The sequence below is a fragment of the Gymnoscopelus microlampas genome (assembly GCF_963454915.1).
Source record: "Gymnoscopelus microlampas genome assembly, chromosome: 3".
NCBI classification, from domain to species: Eukaryota; Metazoa; Chordata; class Actinopteri; order Myctophiformes; family Myctophidae; genus Gymnoscopelus; species Gymnoscopelus microlampas.
The window spans coordinates 46843481-46856825 of NC_139940.1; the positions used below are offsets into that span (position 1 = coordinate 46843481).

At 47.4% G+C, this 13345-nt stretch overlaps 1 protein-coding gene across 9 annotated transcripts in view; it reads left to right on the top strand.

Annotated features, from left to right (window-relative positions):
* arid1aa (AT-rich interaction domain 1Aa) overlaps window positions 1-12118 on the top strand; it is a 36754-nt gene extending 24636 nt beyond the window's left edge. For all 9 annotated transcript variants that reach the window (XM_084053602.1, XM_084053604.1, XM_084053603.1 and 6 more), the window contains exons 16-23: window positions 1925-2053; window positions 3123-3219; window positions 4070-4360; window positions 4654-5013; window positions 5931-6162; window positions 6899-7029; window positions 7736-9276; window positions 9669-12118. In XM_084053602.1, the coding sequence (XP_083909728.1) occupies window positions 1925-2053; window positions 3123-3219; window positions 4070-4360; window positions 4654-5013; window positions 5931-6162; window positions 6899-7029; window positions 7736-9276; window positions 9669-10464 (3577 nt within the window). In that variant the 3' untranslated portion in view covers window positions 10465-12118. The remainder of the gene's footprint in view (window positions 1-1924; window positions 2054-3122; window positions 3220-4069; window positions 4361-4653; window positions 5014-5930; window positions 6163-6898; window positions 7030-7735; window positions 9277-9668) is intronic.
* The last annotated feature ends 1227 nt before the right edge of the window (window positions 12119-13345 follow it).

The window sequence follows — 13345 nt, forward strand, 5'->3', positions numbered from 1 at the left end:
ACAAAAGACGTCTTCAGAATCATAATGCATGTTATGATTCCCCCTGGTGTCCGTCTGAATTCTCAAACACTGAACTGGTTGCAAGTATCATTTGGATTTTCCTCTTAATGTTAGCCAAAGGTTTTGGTGGAAAAAGGTAAATAGAAATTGCATTTCTCCTTAGCTGTGAACTAGCTGTTTTCGTCTATCCCGACAAGAGACCAGCCATTTTGTTTCAGGCCAAATAAGCTTTTTGAGAATATAACTCTGTTCTCCGTTGGTTTTTGCCCCTTAAGGAGTGGAGACGGCATTTACCAGCAACACTGTAAATTGACAAATATTTTGGCTTGTGGCGGGTGTTAATTTTCCATCCTGTTACTAAATGAAGTAGTAGTCAGCACTTGCAAATAAGAATAGAACAGCCCCTGGCTTTCTTCAGCGCCCGGGGCTCAAAACGCGTCTGTTTCCTTCTGCTGCTGTGCGTTATTTAATGTGTTAACACGCTTACTGTATTTGCAAGTGCTGACGACTTCATTCGCTATTTTTGGTGGGGAAAGAAATTCGGACCATGAGATCCTGAATGTGCTGTATTATATAAATCAGTGGTTCTCAAAGTGGCGTTCGGGGACCCCCAGGGGTCCTTGAGAGTGTCCCATGGGGCCCTCAGCTAAATTGTTGACAGTTAAAAACCAAATGGACCCTTCCAGGTCTGTAACTCCCAAGAGTTATAGGCGTCCGTGGCCAAACGCAGTGTTTCTCAATGGGTTTCACCCCTAGGGGGACGTGGAGGTACTACATGGGGGTATGTGAGGGAAAGTGAAACATTTGAATTTATTATTTTACTGTTGCGTTTCATTTTAAAACATTGACAAACTTTGTGTGAACTTGCTGAAGCAGGTTAAAACCAAATGAAATCTAAAACCTAACTAGCACAACTGTTATTGAATGGAAAGCAATACTCATTTGCTATTATACTGTTTTATTTTAGAACATACCAACATCAAAACTGGGTTCACTGAAATGTTAGGGTCACAGTTTGAAATAATAAATCTGATCAGGAACAACTGATTGTTGTTCCTCCCCGTCTCTTATTTGTAATTTATATTCTTCAAAAGGTGGTTTATCATTCATCCATTGCATCCTATGCTAGCTATGGCTTTCTCTTGCAGTATTCTAAGCAAAAAATGTTTTAGTCGGGTATTGAATGTACTTGTTTTTTGGGGCGGTGTAACCGCCCCCTATAAGTGAGTTTTGGACACTGAGCAATCCTCCACCGTGATTGGCCAATAGTCTACAACGCAGTCTACACCCCTAACCCTTCCATTGTTAATGCAAATCGATACTTTTGCAAAGTCAGCCAATCACATTACAGCTAGTGTCATCACCACTAACTGTAATGTGATTGGCTGACTTTGCAAATTAAGGACTGTGATTGGCTAGCGAAACACATGACACATGTGCAGCCCTATGAATAGCAGTATGGACTTAAAAAAAAGTAATTCATCTTTTTTTTTAAGTGAGTCATGTTGTGATGACCACACAACGCCCACTTCACACTGGGTGTGATTTTTATTATTACGTGAGTGTTAGTAGTTTTTGTTCTGTCGTTTCATTGGAGGTTTTATGTTACTTGTATGTCGTGCATATGCTTATAAACCTGGGGATTTCTAATCTGTATTGCCTTTCATTTTGTACTCATGATTCTCCAATAAACCCTATTTGACAAAAAAAAAGGGGGCACTTTGATTTAAAGTCAGAGAAAAGCGGTACTGAAGCCAAAAAAGGTTTGAGAACCACTGGCCTAATGCATGCCAAACTGGGGGTCCTTGAAATTAAGAAGTTTGAGAACCGTATATATTATCATGTTTGTGTTTTTTCAGAGCGGAGCAGGGTATGGGTCCAGACAGTATAAATGATATATACCATGATGTTTGTGTTGTTTCAGAGCGGAGCAGGGTATGGGTCCAGAGGGCAGTATGGGCTCAGGGGCTCCACAACCAAACCCCATGATGGCTGCCAACGCTGACACCACGGGGATGTATTCACCCAACCGCTTCCCACCACAACAGCCACGGTCAGTTCGCCCGGAAAATCCTCTCCAGCCGTTAATATAGGTTTGATGCCACCAGCAACTGAATAGCCCTTCTTCTTATCGAAGAAATATATATTATTTTTTTCAGTTCTTATCGGATTAGAAATGGTATGTTATTATTTGTGACTTATCTACAAGCCCATGCGTAGATTTTTCGGCGAAGAGATTTGAGTGTTGAGAAGGGAAAAGGAGAGTACCTAGTATAGAGCCCTGGGGGACTCTGGTTTCTAGTGCTAAAAGATTCCCGTCTAGTGCTAAAAGATTCCCTTCTAGTGCAAAATGATATAAACACTTTCAAGATCTTTAAAAAATTGTGAGCTTGTACATCTGATACTTCTGAATAGCCAACGTATAAAATGTAGATAAAGTGGTTAAAATGATTGTCATGCTGGGACCCCCCCCCCCCCCCCCCAAGGACCCCGCATTGAGAACCACTGATCTAGACTAGAGGTCAAATATGCAGGGCAGCCACCACGCGCAGTCAGTTTCTGTCTGTGAATTTGGTCTTCTTGAGTATCAAGAACGTGGACACCATCTATCAAAACCGAAAAGAACACGGTGGGCGCCAAGTGGCGCCATGTTCTATTCGGTTCCTCAAGCTGCATAAGAATAACCAGACTCATAATTTCAAACAAAAAATAAGTAGAAGGTCTAAATAACATATCAAACACATTGGTCTTCATAGAAATGTAGGTGATGTTGCATAAGAAATAGCCTATCTACAAGCTCACAGCGCACCGTGGCATGTTGTGAGCATGTAGATGTGGCTTTTTAATGATTTTTGAGAATTTGCTAAATAAGTAATTCTTTTGGCGGCTATTATTATTATTTTTGTGTTCACCTACTTACATGTCCAAAATGGGGACGTCAGGTTGAAAGTGATTATGGTCTGTATCCCAGTGTGCCATGTGTTTACTTGCCTAGTAACACAATGAGCAGCTCATACAGTATATGTGGCTGTGAGCAGCAGTGACTCTGACTGTTTGAGTAAGCAGTGTGACACCTAACATTTGACCAAGTGGAAGCTGACAGGATCTCCTAATGTTTGCAGGCATGATTCCTATGGTAATCAGTACCCTGGCCAGGGCACGCCCCCTAGTGGCTCATACCCCAATCAGCAGCCTGGAATGTACCCACAGCAACAACCGGTAAGCGATCCCTCTGTCTCACACACACACACACACACACACACACACACACACACACACACTTCAGTCTCACACCAACGCCGATACGCCGGGAACAAATGATGTCACACTGAAGCTATTCAGTTTTCAAGTATAGGTTTCGTCCTTTGGTGTTGGCACTATTGTTGCGTTTCCTTTTCAAATGGCCTTCTGATGCTATCTGGTTAACTGGATGCTGAGTACTCGTGTGCTGCTTTAAGAAGTTTTAATCTGGGTCACCTGATGCTATTATCCAGGTGGGGGGTTTCCCCCGAAACCTTTTAGTTTGAGACCAAGATCAATTATTTGGTGTCTCCCCAGGAAAGACACCAAATGTACAAAATACATTACAGCGTTGTTGTCGGGCAGAAACCTTATCTCCATATTCTAACTCTTTGTGTTTTTTCGTAAATTGACGCCCGACTTGATCATGCTACAGCGTCACACAAAAGCATCAAAAGTAGCAGATCCACAAGCTCGGAGTGCGGCACGTAGCGACGCGTTTTGAGCTTGTAGATCTGCTACTTAAGCTATTTTTGAATTTGAATCCTTTCCACCCGACCGCGAAGATTGATTGTTCACCTAAGCAAAATACTAGATAGTGGAAATATACGATGTACAACGTTTTGAGCTTGTAGATCTGCTATTTTCATTATTAAATCATGTTTTATTCATGGAGTTAATAATTAAATTTATTTTTGTGAAATTATGAAAATCAAAATTAAATGGGTCCGCGACCCAAAAATAAGTTCCCGACCTGTTGTTTTTAGGAGCCAATGCTATTGTCTAGACTGCCTGTGGACCGTTATTGTTTGTTTTTCCAAACGTGCAGAACTACAAGCGTCCCGTGGAAGGTGGATACCCGCCAGCCAAGCGCCATGAGGGCGACTATTCCGGGCCTTTCCCCGGCGGGCAGCAGCCACCGCAGCAACAGCAGCAGCCGCCGCAGCAAGGAGGCTCCACTGCGCCCTCCTCAGGCCAGCCGGAGGCGTACAACCAGTACAGTGGCAGCGGCGGGCCCTACCCCGGCCCCGACCGGCGCCCGCCGGGCCCCGGCGGCCAGTTCCCCTTCCCCTTTGGCAGGGAACGGATGCAGGGCGCCCAGGGTCCACCCAACGCCCAGGTAGGGCCGCAAATAATCCATTATTATCGTAGCAATTATTGTTCTATTGATTACTTTTTTCGATTATTCGCTATTTCATACTTTTTCCCACAACGGTGTCGTGCAAAAATAGTGAAAATACTTATACTATGATACTATAAGAGCTCACTATTCGCCGCATTATTTGTGAGGTTGTAGATCAGCTATTTTCACTTTTTGACTATAATGACATGCCTCAAAACAGGGATTGATTATTAATTGATAATGTTTTATGAGATTTATTTTAACTGTTGCACCCCCTACTGGTCACCCAGGGGCCCAACATACCTCCCCAGATGATGCAGCAGGGTCCCGACGGCCCCCAGGGGCCAGGCATGTGGCAGGGGGGACCCCGGGAGATGAACTTCCAGAACTACCCCAACCGGCAGGGCGGCCCGCCGGGGGCCTCCGGGGGACCCCCGGGCCCCGGCGGTTACCCCGGCATGAACCGCTCCGAGGAGATGATGCCGACGGAACAGCGCATGAACCACGAGGGCCAGTGGGGGGGACCCCAGATGGGCCCCCGGCCGGGGCCCCCCTACGGCCCCGGAGGCGCCGGCCAGCCCATGTCACGCGCCGGCGTGCAGCCCGGCGGCTACCCGTCCCCGCAGGGCGTGCAGAACCACATTCCACAGGTAGGGGGGGCGGCTGTTTCCATCATGGAATTTTCTAATTATTGCAATAACAATTTTAATTGAACATTGGAACATATGAATCAAAATTACATAACATTTCTGTTTGTCTTTTAAGCTTAGTGAACAAAAGTTGCACAGAGCAGTCAGTTATGACGAATAACTTCAATATACAAATGAATGACTGACAATGACCCGTAGCAATAATCAAAATGTGCTATGGCCAAATAAACAAGCCATATAAATAATAATTTCATACTTTGTACTATGGGAAATCTACGAGCTTTAGTAGAGAGCCTTTAGATCTGCTATTTTGTAAAAATAATCTAAATAAATGTATGACAACTTGTCAACAGATGAATTTACACAGATGAATGGAAATGATGCAAACATAATTGAGGTCATTGTTGAGAAATAAACCCTGACAGGGTGTTTAGACCCCTACACGTCTACTTAATAAAGAAATTGATAATTGAAAATGTAACAACAAAACGAAGGATTTCATTGCTTACGGTAATGAAAGCAGTCCATTCATTTATGCCAGGTGCGTCCAGTGCAACGTGTCGCCTCGGAAAACAACGGGAAGTGTTGATAAAATAGAATTCATTTTCGGTTACTGCATTGTCTAGTTCTCGCTTCAAATGTTTTCAGAAACATTCTTGAAAGCAATGTTGAGCTTTAAATTACATTGTGCGTTTGTTTACACGGCTGCCATGTTGGATACGGCATAAAATCAAGCAGCACAGCTGGGTGCTCTGAGCCTTTGAGCCAATAGCAGACAGCAGTCTGCTATTGAGCTCAGTGGTCATTATTCAGAAATAACACGCCGCTGAATTCAGTGATTGACCAATCAGAAGCAAGAATTCAACCAAGCCGTGTAATGATAATGTAATAAGAGTGACCTTGTCCTGTCCACACAGGTGTCCAGTCCGGCCTCCATGCCCCGGGTCTTGGAGAGCAGGACGTCGCCCAGTAAATCGCCCTTCATGCACAAGATGCAGAAGGCCGGACCCCCGGTGCCCGCGTCTCACATAGTGCCCCCCGCGGTGCAGTCGCCCCTCATACGGCGGGACATGCCTTTCCCTCCCGGATCCGTGGAGGCCACCCATCCCGTCTTGAAACCACGACGGCGACTCACCGTCAAGGAGATTGGTATGTTATGGCTAGTTGGCTACAACGCACTTGATAAAGAGTAAACCTTCTCACTTTAAAAATCCTGTGAATATATATATATATATATATATAGCTGATCTACAAGCTCACATCGCGTGGCTATGCAACACGTTGTGAGCTTGTGGATCGACCATTTCGACTACTTAAAGGCCGATTTCACCCATTTTCAACCTGTCTTCATATAATTGGTCCTCTCACTAATGCTCATCATAATATGGCATGATTTCTGTCTACTCACTGTGTTTCTCATTGGTGGACTGTGAACAGTTCAGAAACCTGCCTACCAGTGACATCATCGATGGGGAATCCAAGCTAATAGAAACTGCAGGATTTATATTCCTGGAAAGTTAGCATGCTGAAATAGACGCCATTGTTATCGCGTAAAAATAAATACAAAAATGGAATCTTGAAAAAAAGAACATTCCTAACAATGATGTCACTGGTAGGCAGGTTTCTGAAGTGTCCATAGCCCTCCTGAGACAACAGTGCGAGTAGAAAATAATTACACAATTGTATCGGGAGCATTAGTAAGGACCTATTATATGAAGATATAATATATAAAATGGGTGAAGTCTTCCTTTTAAGGGAGTTTTTTTTTTTATGAAAAAACTAAAGTTGAATGAATTACGGAGACACAAGGTTTCTGCCCGACAACAACAATATATATGAACGCACGTTGAATACTTGTGTCTTTTCTTTTGTTTCTATCTGGCAGGAACCCCAGAGGCCTGGCGAGTAATGATGTCATTAAAGTCTGGTCTGCTGGCCGAGAGCACATGGGCTTTGGACACCATCAACATCCTGTTGTATGACGACAACAGCATTCAGACCTTCAGCCTCAACACGGTGGGCACATGATCACACCCATGTTTATTATTCTGAAAATGTTTTCAAACTAGTAAACTACCGTGACCAATTCAGATACTTTTTAATATCTATTATTACTGATGGGCATGACTTGATCAGCCACAGGGGGTTTAGGGTTGAGTTCAGGGCTGTTGACACCAAGCACTATAAATAACTCTATTGTTCACCATTGTCTTTTATAGTTGCGCTGTGAACTTTCCATTTAGAATGATTTTTCAAACTGGTGTGAATGGCCCTTTAACCAAGAGAAAGACATGCTGGCCTCTATGGCAGGGGTCTTCAACGTTTTTCAGCCCAAGGACCCCCTAGCTGAGAGAGAGATGAAGCAGGGACCCCCACTACATACTGTATAAGATTGTATTTTCATAGACCAACACCAAACCTCTTTGCCGAAAATAGCCGATCTACTAGCTCACAACGCCTTGCAGCGTGAGGCGCTGTGAGTTTGTAGATCTGCTATTTTTGGCTTAAGTTCTCTTCAGAATAGGGATAATAGGATTCAAGTGGTTAATGTAAAAAAAAAAATCCAATCACAAAGATTTGGCGGCCCCCCTGCAGTAACTCTGAGGACCCCCTAGACCTCTGCTCTATGCTATCCAAATGAGTCAAATAAGTTGTTGTGACTGAGAGCTTTAAACCATGTGTATGTTAACAATACTAACTGTAATTTCCTTCCCCTCCACAGTTGCCTGGCCTACTAGAGCTGGTGGTCGAGTATTTCCGGCGCTGCCTAATCGAGATCTTCGGCATCCTGCGGGAGTACGAGGTGGGAGACCCCGGCCAGAGGACGCTGCTAGACCCCGACGCCCTGAACCGGGACTGGGACAGCCCGGACGACGAGGACGCGCTGGTGGAGGACATGGAGCAGGACGACGAGGAGGACGACGACGACGACGAGGAGGAGAAGGAGAAGGGAGCGGCCGAAGGGCAGCCTCGCGTGAAGGCCGAGGAGGAGCAGGAGCCGTGCTCGGGCTCTCGGACGGAGGAGAAGGCGGAGGACGAGGAGAGGAAAGGGAAGGGGTCTTCGTCCGAACAGTCGCGTTCCTCGTCGTCGACGCAAGAGAGACCCAAACAGGCCAGCAAGTTCGATAAGCTCCCTCTCAAGGTGGTACGAAAGAAGGACCCGTTTGCGGCCAACCGCGCCAGCCACCACGGCAAGGTGCAGGAGTTCGACAGCGGGCTGCTCCACTGGAGCGCCGGCGGAGGAGACTCCACGGAACACATCCAGACCCACTTTGAACCTCGAGAGGACTTTGTGGAGCCCCGGGAACGGATGCTGGTCCCCATGAAATTCCTGAAGAGAAAATTACCTGAAAAAGAAACGGCAGCGGAGGCGGCGGAAACCGGCGCCCGGGCAGAGGAGGCCAAAGAGCGGCGTCTGGACGAGGATGAGAGGCCAAAGCGGCCAGCGTCCTCGGATAACGCCTCAGCGGTGGAGAAGGCCTCTACGTCGGCGACACCCTCTACATCGGAGACGTCTGAGAAGGCCTCGGCGTCCGAGAAGATGTCCGAGAAGGCCTCTGCGTCTGAGAAGGCCTCTGCGTCCGAGAAGGCCTCGACGTCCGAGAAGATGTCCGAGAAGGCCTCGGCGTCTGAGAAGGCCTCGACGTCTGAGAAGGCCTCAACGTCCGATAAGATGTCTGAGAAGGCCTCTGCGTCTGAGAAGGCCTCTGTGTCTGAAAAGGCCTCTGTGTCTGAGAAGGCCTCTGCGTCTGAGAAGGCCTCTGCGTCTGAGAAGGCTTCAACGTCTGTGAAGGCCTCTGTGTCTGAGAAGGCCTCAACATCTGAGAAGGCCTCGACGTCCGACAAGACGTCCGATAAGGTCTCGGTGTCCGAGAAAGCCTCGGCGTCGGAGAAGGCCTGCACGTTAGCCAACAACAGTGAGGAGAAGAAAACGGACGCCGACACCAAGCAGTCAGAGAAAGAGATCTCCAAAGGCCAACAGGAGATCAACAGCATCAGCGCCCTTCCCGCGTTCGGCGGCAGCGACCTGGCCCTGCTCCCGTCGTCCCGCCGCCTCGGCACCATCCTGGAGGACGAGCCGCACAGCAAGGACGAGGGCCCACTCATCACGCTCGCCCACTGGCAGGACTCTCTCGCCCGCCGCTGCATCTGCGTGTCCAACATCGTCCGCAGCCTCTCCTTCGTCCCGGGCAACGACCACGAGATGTCCAAGCACCCGGGGCTGCTGCTGCTGCTCAGCCGCCTCATCCTGCTCCACCACAGGTAGGCCCCGCCCACAATCATTACGTAACCACCTCACCGCAGTTATTTGAGATGAATCGCAATTATTTGTGCATAATCGTCAGCATCGTTTCCGTTCATCTGCATAAATTCATCTGTTGAAAATGTTTAATTTTCAATAATAACGGAAATTGCCAAGCTACAAGCTCATATTTAATCATTTAGTAAAAATATTAAATATGGCCTATTTTGCCAATGGTACATTATTTATTTGGATTATTGGCATACTGGTCATTTTCAGTAATTTCTTTGTATATTGTACTTTTTTTTTACAAAGCATTAAAGCCATACAGAATTTTTTATTTCAATTTTGCAATGTCAAAAACCCAATGAAATCGTTAATCGCAATTATTTGTACGACAAATAACCCACAGGCACCCCGAGCGGAAGCAGGCCCCGCTCACGTACGAGAAGGACGAGGAGTCCGACGAGGGCGTGACCCAGCGGGACGAGTGGTGGTGGGACTGCCTGGAGCTGCTGCGGGAGAACACACTGGTCACCCTGGCCAACATCTCTGGCCAGCTGGACCTCTCCATCTACTCCGAGAGCATCTGTCTGCCTCTGCTGGACGGCCTCCTCCACTGGGCCGTCTGCCCCTCGGCCGAGGCCCAGGACCCCTTCCCCACGCTGGGCCCGCACAGCGCCCTGTCGCCCCAGAGACTGGTCCTGGAGACCCTCAGCAAGCTGAGCATCCAAGATAACAATGTGGACCTCATCCTGGCCACGCCGCCCTTCACCCGGCTGGAGAAGCTGTACGGCATCCTGGTGCGGCTGATCGGGGACAGGAAGGTGGCCGTGTGCAGGGAGATGGCCGTGGTGCTGCTGGCCAACCTGGCCCAGGGCGACAGCATGGCGGCGCGCGCCATCGCCGTCCAAAAGGGCAGCGTGGGCAACCTGCTGGGCTTCCTGGAGGACAGCCTGGCGGCCACGCAGCTCCAGCAGAGCCAGAGCTCTCTGCTGCACCTCCAGGGGATGCACTTCGAGCCCACCAGCCCGGACATGATGCGGCGAGCGGCCCGGGCTCTGCACGCCTTAGCCAAGGTGGAGGAGAACCACTCCGAATTCACACTATACGAGTCCCGGCTCCTCGACCTCTCCGTGTCCCCACTAATGAACTCACTGGTGTCCCATGTCATCTGTGATGTACTCTTTCTGATTGGCCAGTCATGACAGCTGTAGGGAGCTGAGGCTCCACCTTCTTAGGGGTTTTTAAAATCCCTGCCCCCCACCCCCCACCCCATGTCTCTCTCTCTCTTCCCCCCCGGTGACCTGGCTTGTATGTGTAAAAGGGGCAGGGAAAGCTCAAGTGACTCTTTTTAATTTATGCAAAACCCTTCAGATTCCATTCTCTGAGCCCTCCCCAGGCCTGTCCTCGTTTAGAGGCGGGCCAGTCACAGAGCTGCAGTGGATTAACCAACCAGAGAGACTCCCAACAGCCACAAAACAACAACAACAACTTGGATCGTGAACGCCAACCAGACAATGTCGGAGCAGAGCGGCAAAGGTTTAGGAGACCGTGCCGCACTTGTGTGTGTGGGGGGAGGAGGTCGGGGGGGAGGGGGTAAAAGTACTTTTTAATAAAAGATAAATAAATGAATTAAATAAATAGCTGAAAAACAAAAAAAAGAGAAAACTGTTAACCAAAGTTGCTGTCTCGTTTACAGTGAGTTTTGGGAGGCTTAACGTTGTGCCCCAGCTCTCCCCTTGAAGGGGCACAGTGAGTCTGTAAACTGGTTTTCTGTTTCTGAGGCGAAAGCAGAACTGATGAGTGGCCAACTGGTTCTGGTTGCTGTTCAACTGGATCCCCACCAGTCAGCCTCTACGATAGACAGCCTGCTGCTCAAGCAGACAACCTTCACCGGGGAGGCCTGTGCAGTGTGCAGTAGATTGTAGGACATTTTCTGTACCGTACTGCTCTTTTGAGTGTAAGCATTCTGTAACACGAGTTCTCTCTCTCTCTCTCTCTCTTTCACACACACATACACACACACATACACACACAAACGCGCGCAGAGAAGGGCGACGACGGCGCAGCTCTCCCTAGACGTTTCGAGGTCGTTTTTTTCTTTTTTAGTTTGGTGTTCAAGAGAGAAAAAACTAAACAAAAAAACTAAACAAAAAAAAAGGTCTTTCTTCCCCCAAAGTTATAAAGACAAAAAAAAAACCTACGACCGGACGACGACGACGACAACAACAATCCTTACCTCCTCTCTTTATCCCTTGATTGTATGAGATACCCTTGACGGAAAAAGAAGTCCCCCTCCCCCCCCCCCTTCTACACCCCCCGAGGACTGGTTTTCAACTTGGGATAACAGCTTTGCTGTGGTGTATATATGATGTTGTACATTACACTTCTTTCTGTGTCCGTCCTCTTCTCTGTCTGTGTCACTATTTCCTCTACAAACACACGCTACTGACGGGGGGCATTGATCGAGGGCCCACGTAAAAAAAAAAGCCCCGATTCGTACTTCGTCGGACGGCAGCGGCGGCGCTGCGCGCCGGAATCAGGCCGACCTATACAAGCGGATGCGAAGCGTTGTGAGCTTGTGTAGGTCGGGACGCTTTTTCCTGCGTGCGGCTTCGTCGTGTGACGGAGCATAAATTGAGGCCGTAAATAAAGCCTTTTGGTTCCTGAACTCTGGTTCCGGGTCCCACTACAATCCCCACAACCTCCCTCTCTGCGCTGATGGACCCTTTCCTCCGGTCTGTCTCTCGCTCTCTCTCTCTCTCTCTCTCTTTTCACAGCTCCTTAGTACGGCAGACACGGCTCGAACCCTGTTAATCTCCTGGTACAAAAATGAAAAATAAACCCTAGATGAAGTTACGTTTGACAATTTTTCTCCGGTTAATATGGATTCTCTGCATATTTGTATTTCAAGACTTATGTAGCTAAAGACATCATGTAAATTCCTCCCTTTCCCCCTTTTTTGGCTCAATGAATATCATTTATTCAGTATGAAAATCTTTATACTATATGTTCCACGTGGTAAGAATTAAATGTACATTAAATCTTCCTAAGATGTTTAACGGCGTCATTCCTCTGGTCGTGTTTCTGGGGCATGATGGTGTACTTTTTTTTTTCTGGATCATCCGGATCAGAGCCATATAAGGAGAGTTGTGTCACCTCCGTTCACTTCATCGGGCCAGTCTTCTACAGAGCCTTTTATTGGCGAATAGTGACAAAGCCCTGAACCGGAAGTTTACGGAATGCACTGGAGTCACGTTTGTCACTACTTCGAGTTTACATGAACCACGTGACCAGTGCTGTTTCTGCCCCCTCATTGACGCAACTCTCCAATAGAAGGCTGTGGTCCGGATACAAGGATAATATCTGGAAATTACAAGATCGATAACTTCATGTGCATGCATTTTTATTTTGTGGGTTTCCACTAACCTTGAGCTCACTATTCAGAAGTACACAGCCCAGTCACATTTTAAAGGGATAGTTCACCTAAAACAAATCTTTTTTTTCTATCGATTAGTCACCCCATGGAGACTTGAATTCATGGATATTTTTTAGTTTTTGTCGCATTCCTAAGCCAATGATTTGATGACCAGCGGATTAGGCAGCGATTCCTGTAGGAGACACAAAGGGAGACTCTTTGTGTCTCCTACCGGAACCGCTGCCGGTCATCAAGTTCTTAGCTTAGGAATGCGACAAAACAATATCCATGAATTCAAGTGTCCATGGGGTGACTAATCGATGGGAACATTTTTTTTTTTGTGGGTGAACTACTCCTTTTTAAAGCCCCCCAAAGGTCAACCAGTAGTGGTTGTGAATGATCTTAACCCTTTAAAGCTGCACTCTTAACTGTCATGTCATGTCCTACCGGGGGATTCGAACCCGGGTCTCCCGTGCAAGTGCCTGAAATTCTTAACCTCTGAGCTGATAGAGCACACCTGCTCGCTCAGGGGAGAAATATATATTTTTTGACCACCTTCAGGCAGTAACGCTTGTCAACCAGTAGTGGTTCTACCGGGCCACAAGCATCTAAATGTCTACAGACCAATTATTTATTTACTAACATTGAGACTGGATGCATAGGTGATT